The 15,421-nt window shown below is 36.7% G+C and overlaps 1 protein-coding gene across 3 annotated transcripts in view; it reads left to right on the top strand.

Annotated features, from left to right (window-relative positions):
- Window positions 1-15,421, top strand: part of GABBR2 (gamma-aminobutyric acid type B receptor subunit 2) — a 489,241-nt gene that overhangs the window by 441,793 nt on the left and 32,027 nt on the right. For all 3 annotated transcript variants that reach the window (XM_074824225.1, XM_074824235.1, XM_074824243.1), the window contains one exon: window positions 6,373-6,483. In XM_074824225.1, coding sequence (XP_074680326.1) covers window positions 6,373-6,483 — 111 coding nt within the window. The remainder of the gene's footprint in view (window positions 1-6,372; window positions 6,484-15,421) is intronic.

The following is a 15,421-nucleotide window of genomic DNA, read 5'->3' as shown; positions in this document are numbered from 1 at the left end:
GAGTGAAAATTTTTATTTTGATCCTAGTTATCAGAAATAAAGATTTTTTTATAATTCAAAGAAGTAAAGCACAATAGACTGAATCCCTCTCCGATTTCCTAGGCAATTTGCTTAACCTTCATATGACAACTCCTCCTCATGTACAGAAATCAGGTAACAGCTCCCTTTCTGGTAGTGCCATGAGCATTAATCCATTGTTTCAGTATAAAGTAAGTAAATCCACAGATTAGGAGCTGAAGCAGTTGTAACTATTTCATTAAATAAAATTTTGTCTTCCACCTCAGATTATGGAAAAAAATCAAAAAAAGTAACTTTCATAAACTTTTGATCCTTATGAGAAGCTTTTCTATTCATATGGGAGCTGACATAGCATGCTATCTTGCTACAGTTGCACATTCCTAGTCATCAACTGTAAATGTTTTTACAAATATAAATTAGATTTTTAAACAATTTGAAAAAAACAAATCTAAATTCAAGTCTAAAATCTTTTTCTCCTTGGGGTCTGCATGAAAGAGCATCAACTATGCACACTGGATGCAATGGACATTGTGGTTGCTCAGAACCTCAGCCTTACCTTCTCCTGAGGTCAGATCTGTGTTTCTCATTTCTCTTGCAGGGGTCATGGAGTGGCCAGGTGTAAGGATAGTTATTTAGTTGAAACCCTGCTTTTATTAAAAGAATCTTGCATTCCTATACTGGAAAACAGCCCTTACTATATGAAATAGTACTGTGCTCACCTATTACAAGCTGATTTTCTGTTCCATGATCAAATTGTCCTATGACTCTGAATCAAAAATACATGAAGAAAAAGTCTTTAAATAAATCACTGTCCTGGATTATTAGACTGTTACAGAAATGACCGAACTTCTCAATTAATCTTGGAAGGGAAATGAAATTGGTGACTGGACTGCAAGAATCCAGTAACAATTTTGTACTCAGCTGAGCTACTATACAACATACAATGTGATTCTTAATGTATCTGAACCCAAGCTCAGATATGAACAAAGACAAACAAGCTTTTATTCTAGGTTGCCTATCAAATTTTTAATTGGAAGACATTCCAAGTGAGCTACCCCAGCTTAGTATTTCATTTGCTATTTTGCATTCATGGAAGGTATGACTACACAAAGTAAAAAATATATGAAACAAAAGGGATCCATTTCCTGGCAAATGTTGTTTTCATATCACAGTTGTTTTTCTCTAAAATACCCTCAAATTTTTAAGTAATTGAAAAGTAGACAGCCTCTGAACCTTCTCTTTCTCTTTTCATCAGTAATTGAGAGCCTGGCTACAACACACTGCATGTGAAAACTGTTTAAAACCTTTTGTAGAACACCTTTCCATACAGATATGCAGTTTAGCACAGAGAAGGTCCTGTTACAACATGCAAGTAAATTTAATTTCTTACAGAATTTATAGTATAAACTAACTATAGTTATCTTTGAAAAAAAAAAAAAAGTTAATTTAAAAAGAAGTAAGGATAATCTTCTAATGTAGCAAAGTCTGGGGTTTCAGAAAAAGAATCACATTTGAGCTCCATATGACTGTTAAATGTGCCAAATTAAAAATGCCAGGGATATCTAATTCATGCTGCATACTAGCAATAGTATACAGTCATTATGCCAGTTAGATGGAAGTCATTTAAAGGGAAAATAAAACAAAGAGTGGGATGGTATATGAAGACCATTTTAACAGTGTGACAGAAGAGTATGATCCTGTATTTTCCTATACTATGGGAACTGCACAGTTTATTTTAAACATAGAAGCTGCAACTATTTACCTTATGTTTCATATCCATCTTTGGAAAAGACTGAGGTCTAATGTTTTGATTTTCTCACTGATAAAAGTGTAGCTGAAGAAATGGCAAAATGTCACACTGGAAATCTGCTGCAAAGTTTCTTAGAAAGCTTGCTGAGATTGTCCACCTGTGAGCTGTGTTACACAGCAGCACCACAACTCTGTAAATAAGGATCATCTGCTGTACTGGCAATGGGACCTGAAAAGGTGACCACGTAGAAGTACCCTAGGACGGTCAAGGACTTTTGGATACTGTGCAGTGGCCCAGTCTGTTCTTCACAGATATTTGCTGGATAAAATGCCTCATAGAACATAGACCTTTCCTCCTTTTAAAATGTATGTGGAGCTATAGAGAAGGAATGTCAATAAAGACATAAAATAAGTAAGTTATACACTAATCGTCATGTAAATACCTCCCCACTGCACAGGGTCTTTTCCAAAGGGATTTTGGCTAGTATAATAGCCACTATGAAACTCTAGTTATAGATGAAAAAAAGGAGATAAGAGCTGTCTTTATATGGATCCAATAACATCATGACCAGAAGGCACAGGTGCCTCAGGGTGGTTTGCCCTATTTTTGCACACCTTAGTCTAAGACAAGGAAAGCTGTCCGTTACACTGCATACATTTGTTTACTCCAGTGGAGACAGATCCTTAAAGGAATTGGAGATAATTTGTCAAGTAAAACTGCACTTGCGCTTGGACCACCGCCTTTCTGCTTCCCTAACATGAGCCACTCTGGAAAACAACTTAAACCAAGCCTGTAGTTTTCTATTGCAACCCATAGATGTGAAGGAAACAAGAGTCTCGTTGCTGCTCAGTTAGTTTGAGGATGTGTAGGAAGACAGGAGGCACTCGGCAGTCTCTGCCATCGCCCCTGCCAGGGTCCCTCCTGCAAATTTTCCTGCTGGTTCCGGGTGGTTTTAAACTTCACTCCTCCCTCTGGCAGTACCCACCTAAGCCATCGCTCACCTATCACGATGAGAATCTGCTAGACCACCAGCAGACTGAAGAGCAAAGAAAATGAAAAGGCAGCAAAACTACAGAATTGACTAATAAAAATTTGAACACACACAGAGGGGTTATAAACATTCTATAGGTAATCTGTTTACTGGCTTGAGTTGCTTTCTAGACCTAGCAGATCTCATGTAAAACAAGCATTTTACTGGTGATGATACACAACTCTTGTATGAAGTGAACAGATTAAACTGTTTATGTTCAACTGCTGAAAACACTCCAGAAATTGATGTCAATGTCAGAAACCTTATTAGGTTTCATAAGAGGTAGGAAAGCTTCAGCCTAATCACAAGATAGGAGGTCTTCAGGCTTTTGAGAATGACATCTGAAGGGCATTTAGATTGTTTTCTATAAAAGGAAAGGGCAAATTTCCAATACATATATAATCACTGGTAGCATTTATGTTGTCATCCTCTCTAAAGCAGTAACAAAGTGCACAAATGGTGGATGATTAGAGAGGTCAGTGAAGTGCTCCGTTCAGCTGTAATTGTAGAGTTTTTAAAAATTCTTTTGACATCAGAAAATATCATATGTTTTTTTAACCCAGCTTTTTGCTATGATTAGTTAATTCATGCAAAATCAGGGAAGAAACAGAATGGAAAATTAAAAGCAGTAAAACAGGAATGTCATTTTGCAGTAGTGATAAGTAATCAGCAAAATCAGTTCACTGTAAAATTATTGCTACCTGCCAACACTTAACTCCACATGCACAAGACCTCAGCAAATTTTTGTTTAAAATACTACCAACTTGCAGATCTGGAAAGTGCTCTGAAAGAAGTGCTGCCCTATGTACACTTTTGCTGATGCTGCAATCGGTATTCTCTTTTCCTGCTCCCCCTAGAGCACTTCACAAGATTTTCTTATCTCACATAGAAAATCTGAATACACTGTTTTATTCAATTAACATAATTTTTAAACTATCATTACCTAATGAAATCTGACAATCTTCCTACTAAGGAAACGATGCAACTGTTTTCTCTCTAAGAGTATTTGAAAACAAGTTATGTTTCCATTGCATCGTTTTTCCACCCAGGTCTCAGTTTTGAGTAAGAAATGGATATATGCTTTCCAATTTTGAGCAAATTTGCATTAGATAACAACTACTTAGTGAAAATAAAAATATAATCTGCCGCTGGCCTAATAGGAGTTCTCATTTCAGTAATATTCTTTGAAATAAGGAATCATTCTGATTACTCATAGTTGGTTAAAAGTGGTGGAATCCTTCAGTCTAAGTGTGAGTGGAGGTTTCAATCCAGGGACAAGGGAAATGAATGCATGGCATTGACCATCACACCAAGTGGAAGTTTACATTATTTATAAACTTTTGTGTTTCACAAAAGTATGAAACTGAAATAGAAAGAATACATAGCAGAAAGCACGTAGACCTGGAGAAATGAAGAGACAATCCCGTGCTGACTTCCCAGTGTGAAGGGGGAAAAAAAAAAAAAGACATTCTGATGCCCACAAACTTGAATTTTATGTAACTTCTATAATTCCATGAGGGATGCAATTGTTGGCATACTGTAACTCAAAGATGGGGAAAAAAAGTTTTATAGCAGGCTTAGGTGTAATCTAGAATTTCAGGAAAATGTCTCTGTAGTACCGTCCTGTTCACACATCAGTTACACATTCAGAACTATATTTGAATGATTTGTCATGTGAACTTTATTTCATACTAGTCAAACATTATGTTGAACATAGCAGGTTGTAACTTTGACATGAAAGGGTGCTTTCCCTTCAGTGCACCTAAATTTTAGCATTGGGCTTTTGTCATTGATGAGGGAGAATGAGGTAGTTCAACTGATCCCCTGACAAACATTTGTAGCATCTTAAATGTTGTGATGTCACTTAATGTTTTCAGTCATTTCAGTTTTTCAGCTAACGGTTGTTTGCTTGCCATCAGCAACCATTAGGGTGGAGTCATAAGCTCTCCGGGAGAGTTAATATTGCCTTCTTGGTTTTTATCTTATTTTATTTTAGGACACCTTCTTTCAAAGATCTTTATTCTCCTGTTCAGGGTTTCTACAGAAGTCCAGGATAGGAGGTTTTAGATGTTAATGTCTTGCCTACTGCAGGATTTGCAAAGAAAACTGTGAATCCTTTGACTGTGCAGTGCATAGCACAAGGTTGTTTGGGTTCCCCCCCACCCCCCTATCTACCTCCTTATTTGTTACATTATTTTTTTACAGTGTATGAAGTCAGGGCAATGCTTCACATACAAAAAGACCGATGGAAGAGACTGAGCTGTGGATTAATGCTGTGACCACTGAAATCCACAGCAAAATTCATACCAGCATCAGAAGGAGCAAGAATAAGCTTTAGGAAATTATTCAGATCTCTCTGAAGTCCTTCCACATACAATTCTGTGTTTTCATTGGTGTAAACAAGATTGTTCCCTATCTCATATAATAATCATTATACTTCTGCATAAGACTTTTTACACGTTATTCATCAGAAAGGGAAACTGCAAAGCCCACTGGGACAACCAGGTATGGAAAGTTATGTCTGGGTTGATTTTAGTATAGCTGAAGTTCAGATCCAGTGTTTCGAAGTAGAAAGGAAAAATAGTTTTCAGTATTTTAGTGTTTTCTGTAAAGCAAAACACACTGTAGGTACGCACTGCTCAGAATAGGCAACAGGAATATTCTGCAGGGTTTAACTAAAACAAGATGTCTTAGAATCACCTTGTGTTGCTACACAATGTACACCATTAAAAAGGAGTTTTACCAGACCCTAATATATATTCTAATTTTAGACAGCATAGTCACTAGTAAGCATTTGCCTCAACTGTTTTTTGTCCTGTTTAAAAAAAAAAAAAAAAGGGTGAAGAAGTTGTTCTTGCAGGTTTCTCTGACTCTTTAGTTATAACTTCTTGCTCTACAAACCTGGAGTCCTGATAGTCTGAAAGTCCTCTTGATTCTGCACTTTTATACAATCTCATTTTCAAAACAAATGGAAAGCTACTAAGATTCCAGCAGTATTAAATTTTGCATAGATGTTTACTTGCTCTAAAGGATTGTTTTTTCCAGATTTTTGACGATTTATACTCTCTTCTAAGCTACTGCTGTAGTTTCCATAGTAAATGGTCTTTGATTTAGTTCATGGTTAGCAATGAAAAAACACCTGAAACACAGCAGTGTTTCATACATTATCAGCCATTTGCCAATGACACAAGAACCGCAGGTTAAAGGAAGGATGACTTTAAGTACATTTATTTTCATGCCTGTGCATTCAAGCTGTCTGCCTTGTAGAAAAATTAGATGTCCTAAAGCTGATAAATGTGACTGACACTGTTAAAGACAGAATGACTTCAGACATTTTCTTTCTAGTTTGCAGTAGAGGTGACCTCACCTGGTGGTAGCTTTCATGCAGTTGTTTCCTCAGATCTTTGCTTTTCACTGTATTCCTTTGCAGGTTCATGGGTCTGCAGTCATCACAAGTTAAAGTTGTCCACTCTTTTCTACACATCCTCAATCTACTAAGAATAGATTTAAGTACCTCTGAGGTGTGAATACAAATGAAATTTGAATCCAGATATTTCACCTTTCATTTTTGCAGCCGGACCCTGCGGGCAGAGATATTTCCATCCGACCAATCTTGGAGCACTGCGAAAACACTCACATGACAATTTGGCTTGGGATTGTCTACGCTTATAAAGGGCTGCTGATGGTAAGCATAGCTTGTTCTGCACAACACTGACTTCAAGCTGCTATTTACTGATAGGCATGAACTGAATTATATTTGCTTTCCTGATGGCTGGGAGTGAGTTAAAACTTCCTTGAATACATCTTTATAATTGGACCTGTTCTAAATTTCATTAGGTGGTAATATGTGGATATATGCATACATAAAATAAATAAGACATTAATAGCACTTAAGCTGAATACTATAGATATACCACAAACAAAGAAATACAATAGTGAGAAGATGGATCTATGAATGAGACAACTTTGTAAATAAAGAAGCCCGATCATCCGAATTCCTTTAGGTTCTCCAAAAAGGTGGGACTAGGTTATTCTAGATGTTTGCCTCTGAGTTGCAAATGTCCTTTAGAAACAGTCACAGGAGATGCAAGATTAATTTGGAGCCTGAATCAAAATAACTCTTTTGTCATTGAGGCCCATCTCCACAAAAATATTTAGTTACTAAAATGGACCTCAGGAACCAGGAATCCTGAACCTTGATAGTTTAAAAAAAAAAAAAAAAACAACAAACAACCACCAAACCTGCAAAGGTGACTATTAGTGATTAAAAGCCCCTAAGCCTGAAGGTTTTAAAAACATCTGATTCTGATAGCACTGACCAGCTGAACACCTATCTTGAGTTGAGCCCCATCTGGATTCTAAACCTAGATAGACATTAATTTACATTGCCCGAAGGGTTCCATCTGTTCTGTGTATTTGTAGCATGCCTGTTCGTTAGGACACCCGTGAAAGACTGGCTCAGCTGCTTCCACTTGGTGTGGCTGGTGCTGCTGCCTTGGGGGAAGCCGGGGAGAGGGAGCTGCCTGGAGTAGTCCTCTTCCCTCTCCACAACGAATGGCTGCTCTGCTGGGCTGCAGAGGCCTGCTGCTTTTCATGCTGCTTTTTTCATGCTGACAGATCTTTAAATATGCAATATGAAAATATGAAGATCAACAGGAAAGGATGAGAGTGTTTTTTTAAAAAAAAAAAAAATTCTACACAGTCAGTAGCTTTGTGGTCAGACTGGTCTGCTGGGGAGTGCCTTCAGGCAGAGAAGTCACTAGCCCCAAGTGTCTCCAGTTCCTGGGTGAGAGCTCTGATCCTGGAGCTACTCGCCAAAAGGATGCCTTCCCACATACCCATTTAAAAAAGAAAAAAAACAAACAACAACTTTAGGTGTAGATGCCTGCTTTTCAGAGAATGTCCAAGCAGGCTGTGAAATCAAGAGCTAGATCCTACCTGATCCCCCCAAAGGGATCAGGAATTAGGAGATATTCTGCTTCTCAGCATGCCTTACTGGGCAGCTCTGAGTGGCTCTGGGTTCACAGTAACCTCAGCATATATCACAGCATCGAGGGATTTGTGTTTTGAAGGCACAGTTAGGAGCTGTGACAGGGTTAGGAGCCGTGACATTGACCAGCACTGGGGCCATAGTTTGGCAGTAAGATATAACTGTCCTTTTGCATAAAACATCATGCTTTATGCAAAAAACACAGCACACCACACAAAATTGTACCAGTATATTGTATGTGGAGCTTCTTTCCACACCAGTGAACTAGTCCAGCTCAAAACAGATTGCTGCAAACAAAAGGGAGCAAGGGCTCCTTCAGGCTGTCAAAGCCCCTGTACCTGTCCGCAGAGCCCATTTGCAAGTCCCCATGTGGAGCTGGGAGCTTCTGAAATTCCTACTTGTATTTCTTTGTTTGATTCTTCCTAATCTGAATAGTGCCAATTTCTGATTTTGTCTCTTTTTAAAGCCAAATCTTCCAAAGAGATACAGCTAAACTGGAAAGTATAGCTTTAATACCCAGTTGCTGACAATGTATTTAACTTTATTGCAATATTCACATTCTATGAAGTGATGGTTTGTATCTGTTAGGTCATTTATTTACCTTCAGGGATTAAGTTCTTAACTTTTTGTCCCTTTTTGAGTATATTACCTTATTAGTGGTTTGACATATCTATCAATAAATTCCTGCTCTTCACGTGTGAGAGTATTTTTCACTTTGCATATTTAATTTTACATATTTAATTTTTCTCAGAAAATTTGTTAAAAGGAACAATATTTTCCATATTTTTGTTACTTTCCAGTCTTCTTGTATAGAAATTTTGAACAGTTCATTTTGTGTTCTTCCAGGTAGAATTTTCCAGTGTTCCTTCTACAAGTGCCTAAGAGATCTTTCTCTGTGGTTCTGTTTGAAAAGTAAACAAATAAATGTTTGGTTCACTTAGAGCAGTGTAAATGAACAAATCAAATTCCTTTAAAAATACTGAAGGATTCAAACAAATGGTTTTTTTCATTTTTTATTCAAAAAATAACTTCAATAATGTTTTCAATTAAAAATTAAAGAGCGAAAATAACATATATTTAAAAAATACATTCTCAGGTAATTTTCTTTGAAAAATGCTGGACAGTAATCAAACTGCATTGGTTCTCATTAATCCTTTGCCCTAGATTGGTTTGTTGGCGTGTTTGTTGAACTGTTTTCTGTAAGATATGTGACTCAGTTTGTTTCAGTTTGCAGATGACATTTGGCATTACTCCCCATACTTATTTCAGGCACAAGTGTTTCATAATCACCAGTGAAATATAGACTTTTTATTACTCTAGTGCCCTTTTATCACACAAATCACTACATATGGAAAATATACTCTTCTGAATCACTTAAATAATTGCTGTGGTGAGTTATATGAGGACAAGATTGATGCAGTTTATCTTATCACCAAAAATGTTTATCTACACCACACATACTTTGCCTTCAGAACAAAACCCAGAACCTCTCGTGTTACTGTATCATTTTATAAAGGTTTATCTAATATGAAATTCTGCAGTTTGTAATAATAAAATACTTATCTCCAATTTAACATACTTTATACTAAAGAGCTACTATTGCTAATTACAGTACAATGCTATATTTAAGGTGAAATGGCTTAATGATTTACTCAGGCTAAAATTATTTACAGTGACCTCTTGTTGTCTCAAAATGAGAATACAAAAAATTAGGTTAACCTAAAAAAGTCCTTTTCTTCTTTGGCTTGAAGATAAAGCAATACTATCCATTCTGATGACTTAAGTGTACTGATGCAGTGAATAAATCACTCAAGGTAGGGCAGAGCACAGAAGGGCAGGAAAGGGCAGGAAAGGCAAGGCAAAATAAGGGAAGGCATTACTTGCCAGGATGCAGAGGTTCCTTCTATATTAAGGTAAGCAAACATTAAAAGTCAGATTCACAATTCTTCAGTTGCCTTTGAAGGGTTGTGAGGAAGTGCTTATCAACTGCATGAAGGCTTCTCAGTTACTGGATTCAGATTCCTCAAGACTGCTGACCAGAGAATAATAGGAAGACAACCATCCTAAATTTTGCCTCTGTCATTGTATTAGTCTTCTTGGTGAGCCTGACCAAGTCCCACCATACACATAAGACTCAGTTTTTCTTACCATCTCAGGTTCAGCTCTTCAAAGGCTACATACAAGTTCAAGGTCTGTCTGTGTGTAGATGGTGACCATCCATTGCAGTATGTCTAGCTTTAGATTTCTAAATAGACATGGTTGAAAAGTACCTTTATTTTATATATTCCAAAGGATGACAGAAATCACACCATCTTAAACTTGCCAGTGATCCATTATTAGTGAGTGCAGTAACATTTTTCTGAGGGCTATGAAATATTTTTCTGATCTCAGCCAGAACAATACCAGACTAAGGATGGATTGGACTCTAGAGCACTTTGCTTATTAACCACACATACTAGACTTGTCTACAGTTTGATTCCCCTCTTCCTGATAATGCATTTAATTAACATTAGACTCAAGGTGTACATATGACAGAAGTTTCATTGTGTTGCTGACATATTATTACAGTTACCTATTGTTCAGCTACTGAGAAACAGGTTTTCAAGGCCAAGGTATATTTTCAGTTTGGCTGTTGCTCTGCATATCAAATCCTACTTTTACCCTGTAAGTGTTAACTGAGGGGTTTTTAAGCTATAAGTAATATTACTGACCACATCTGATACACGGTTTTTAACATATAGTCCTTAGCTAACCTTGCTACAGATGGAAACATCAGTATTTCATGGTGGAGACAGATAGGAAAAGCTGATGCATAGTCAAGGTCACTAAGAATAAGAAATTTAATTCCTTCCAATGATTCATATTCCAGCATTCTGTTTTAGTCACTATAGTTGACATAATGCACAACACAACTCAGTAATTGATATATGAAGGCAAATAAAGTGTTAAGTCAACTAAAATATATCTTTGGGATAATGTTCAGTCTTAATTTGAAATCTGAGGAATCCTCTGCTTCCTGAGGCTCTCTAATCACTAAGTTGAATTTCTCTAGCTCTGACTTTGAAACCTTGAACCTTGGTAGGTCTTGCATATATGTTGTCCCTGTTTCTCTAAAATGACCTGATGCCTTTATTTCTAGGCAAACTACACTGTTTGGCCAAATTTCCATGACTTTTCTAAAAATGTTACTGCTTTATGATAATGACATCTATTAATTGTTTACCATTCTTCACCTTTGCTTCCTTTGCATCATTTTCAGCCATGAATTTATAGCCTCCTTAACTCAATGTACAAATATGGGACAGAATTAGGTTAACGATCTTCGGTGACTTTCTTCACTAGTTTCTCATTAATAGCTACACATTGAAATCTATCACCTAGATTTCAATCAGTTTAAATTTGTTGTATTGATTTTGTAACATACTATTTTTAAATAACAATACCGTGCAGTATTAAGACAAACATTACCGAGAAATCCAAGTAAGCTGCATAAATGTGATTATCTTTATTCAGGCTTACACTTTCATTGAAAAAAATAATAGCATGTTGAATTATATCGCTATCTCTTTTTTTGTCATTTATTGCCTGAGTTCATGTATCAGCCATTTCATTAATTTGCTTAGGATAGAAATTACTGTAATAGCTCTGTAATCACTGACGATATTCCACTTTCTCTTTTCCCATATGGCCTCTTTACATCTTAAGTGGAGCTTTGCCAGAATTCCAATAAATATCAACAATTAAGTCCAGCAGTCCAGACAACTTCTAAATCAATTCCTAAAACTCCTGCATGAAAGTTACCAGGTCTCTCTGATTACAACAGTTTGTCTTAACAGGGGTTTCAAGAGCTCTCTTACTGCTGGAATAAACTGCATTTCACTGTTTTGGCAAGGCATGAATGCATTGTTCCTATATAAATATAGGACAAAATACTCATTAAGCATATCTTACCATGCATCATTACTGTTGAATTTGTCATCTTCCAAGGAATGAATCATTATTAGGATTCCTTTTTCTGCACACATGTTTTTAAAAATCCTTATGAATTCTGTTAATGCTGCTAGCCATTCATTTTCTACCATGTATTTTACTTCCCCTTCCACTATCTGTGTTTTAGAACTTTTTTTTCATAATCATTATTAGGAATTTCCTCTTTTTAACTGTTGTTACATTCTGTCTAGTTTTTGTCTAATTTCATTGCTTACTTGTTTTAAATTCCACAACAATGTAACATGTGCCCCTCATTTTTGCTGTATTTACTCAGTATAGACTGGATATAAAGAATTTTTGTTGTGCTCTGAGGAAAGTGAAGCAGTGGAGCAGATTGCCCAGAGTGGCTGATCACCCTTCATCCTTGAAAGGTTTCAAGACCAGACTAGATAAAGCTATGAGCAGCCTGGTCTGACCTCACAGCTAAACCTGCTTTTTGAGCAGGAGGTTGCACTAGATGATTTCCTCAAGTCCCTCCCAATTATCTTATGAGACTGTATCAACAATATGACTATTCTTTATTAATCTCTTTATCAAATTAATAGATTTTATGCGTAGAAAAATTGAATAGTCTCCAGACTATGTTAAAATTCCCAATTATTTTCTAAAAATGCCTTTGATTTTTAACACATTTACTTGCATTCTTTGCTAATTCCCTTCATGATCAAAAAGACTACTCAGAAGAAGGGATTGCTACCTCCTCAATTAATTTGAATGATTCCAACTCATATTTATGGTGGGTTTAGCACCAACCCATCTGTCCCATCTTACAATCATTAAAGAGGAAGATAGTTAACCTTTGTGGTGGGGGAAGGTAGTTTATAGTGGTACCAGATATTTGCTGTATCTTTAATAAAACATTGACAGTGTTTTAGCATCCAAAACATAAGTTACCATATGGTTTTGTAGGATAAATTTTTCCCTGCTATGACCATAAATAAACTTCATATATTTTCTTGAAATATTGCAGATATTGCAGTATTCCCTTACATGTCTCTTGGCACCGATTTTTATATAGCAGAAATAAATTGTAGCATACACTTGTTTTCATCAGAGATGTTCGATCATTTTACAGTGTTGTGATTGTCAGTGGTAATCTTATGACAGAGATGATATAAAGCTATTCCAAATGGATATTTGCTAATAACCAATTGTATATTTGTTTCAACTTAGTCACTATAATGTACTTCATGACTAAGCAGAATTGTCACAGAAGAAAGTCAAATACAGTCAGAATAGAAAGAAGGGAAAATATTTTATTAACCTGTTGATTTGGGAGGCTGGAGCATAAAGTGGAAAATTTTATCTGGATGCATGTTAATGTCCATAGCTTTGTGCAGCTGCTCTTCCATCTTGCCTTAGGCAGGACCATACCAATTGCCCTGAGACGTAAAGGACTTTTCCAAGATCTTTACAAACAAAGCCCTTCAGCTGAATAGCTGAATATCATATCTTGCAATTAAAAAAATATTTAGCTATTATCCTAATGCTCAGTAGAAATATCAAGCTTCCCTTTAGTACTGTCTATCCAGAGCAGCTCTGTGAAAATGAACTAAATACACAGCTGACTCATACCAGATCAGGGGAGCGAGTGATGGTTAAACATCAGATTGTACTGACTGTGAAGACAGGAGACCTATAAGGGTATAGTTTGTCTTTCAGTTAGCTACCTTTACTTGGTGTGCTGGCAATTAAAAAAAAAAAATCACTTTTCTATGCATCTTCCTGAAAAATGCTCAGTATTTTTTACTGCCCCATTCTCCAGTGAAAACCTAAAAATCAAAATGCTTTTTTCTTAGTTTTGAAAATTCTCATTGAAAAAAATCTGCAGCCATTTCACTGAAATATTGTCTGTGATGATCTGAATTTAATGAATGAACATGAGTCGGGAAACCCACAACTCCAGCTTCACAGTTACTTCAGACTGAGAGGTCCTTATAGGCCAGAGTCCAGAACTGGGGTTTTTTTTATGGGGTGGCAGGAGTGGAAGTATCACAGTAATCTAGGTAGGGAAAAAATAAATAAAACCACACACAACTCAAAAAGCCAAAACCAACAAAAAATCCCCAGATGTAAGATCTCTGAAGCAAAGGCTTCATTTTGGTCTTTCATACAGCACAGCAGGGCAATGTATGATCCACAAGTGAGCTCAGTAAGTGCTACTATAATATGGTAATTAGCTGCAAAGCTGCAGCCTGGTCCAATATATAATCTTTCCAAAACCATACCCTCTAGTTATTGGCAAGCATGACTTCTGACAAGATTGGAGACTTTTCCTCTGGTATTTCTCTGCTCTTGTCTGATATCCTCAGTATAATTTTCTTCCTTTATCTTTCTTTCCTAATACTGCTCATAACCCATGTTCAAAGTATAAGCAGACATGACTGAAATGAAACACATAAACAAAATGGTTTAAGGTCAGTACAGGGCAAGAAGGAATATAGGAGGATAAATAATTTCCTGCCTGTCATCTGCGTGTCTATAGCAAATTAGACACTTGATTGTATTAATATATGTTGTGGATCAGTAAGCAATCGTTATTGTGGTTAGCAGTAATTCCGGTGAACAAGATTTTAAATGAACTAGTAGCATTTTGAAAAACAGTGTTAAATGTTTTCCAATACTTCAGCTACAAACACTTTTATTATATTCCTAGCTATCACAACTTAGTCAGTACAAGATTTTTAAAAACTAAAGTTTGCCTGTAAACATAAACATTGTATTTTCCATCTAATTGTATCTAATTGTATTTTCCTTCTAAGAATTTAACACAGAATTCTCTTAGTGATTAGTAATCTATCTTTAGTCACAGTGGTATAATCTCATTGTCTTCAGATACTGTTTTTCTCACAGCCTTTTTAGGTGCACTGACAACACAGCCTAAACCCACTATATCAACTGCTACCAAGGTAATACTCTAAATCAGTGCAGTGTCAAATGGAAGCTGCCTACCCTCAAACACAAGATGAAACAAACCAATCTTGCCTGTACAGCCCATACCTTCAGAGAAAATCCAAACCAACATTTTATGACGCTTTCTACATCAACAAGATCAGTATTTAGTAGACCAAAACGGGAAAAGGCTTTAAGTTAATGAGTAATGATGTAGGAAGCCTTCCTAGTTACATTCTCAATGCATCTTTGGCTGACATTCCCAAAGGGACTTAAATTAGACCATTAGACTTGACAGTAGACTATTGTGCTCCTTAACTTTTAGATAAGTGTTTTCTATAGGAGAATGCATAGCCCTGAGTTATTCAACCTCCTTCTGTGATGCATAGGATCCATCAGGAGCCTCAGGATGGGAATTGTAACTGCCAGCAAGGAGCTGCGTAAGCGAGCTGGTATAAAACAGTGGGGACAGATGTGTCCTACCCCTCCCTGAATTTAGCACATTAGCACTGCTAAGAGCTGCCTGCCTCCATCCCAGTGTGTACATGCACGCCTTCTCTAAAGACTGTTTAATCAAAATTCTCAGCAGAGATCAGAACTAACATCCCACACAAGTGCCCAAGTAATTAAGACAGTCAGTCTCTCGTTACGTAAAATCTGACAGCTCTGAAAGAAGTTTGAGAGCTCCTTCTGAAGACAACCTCTACTCTGGGGCTAGGGAGCACATCTCCGGCAAAATGTGGAATTGTGC

This window comes from Strix aluco, chromosome 1 (genome assembly GCF_031877795.1).
Source record: "Strix aluco isolate bStrAlu1 chromosome 1, bStrAlu1.hap1, whole genome shotgun sequence".
Lineage (NCBI taxonomy): Eukaryota > Metazoa > Chordata > Aves > Strigiformes > Strigidae > Strix > Strix aluco.
The sequence above is the reverse complement of the archived record's forward strand: the minus strand, read 5'-3'. Positions and strand labels throughout refer to the sequence as shown.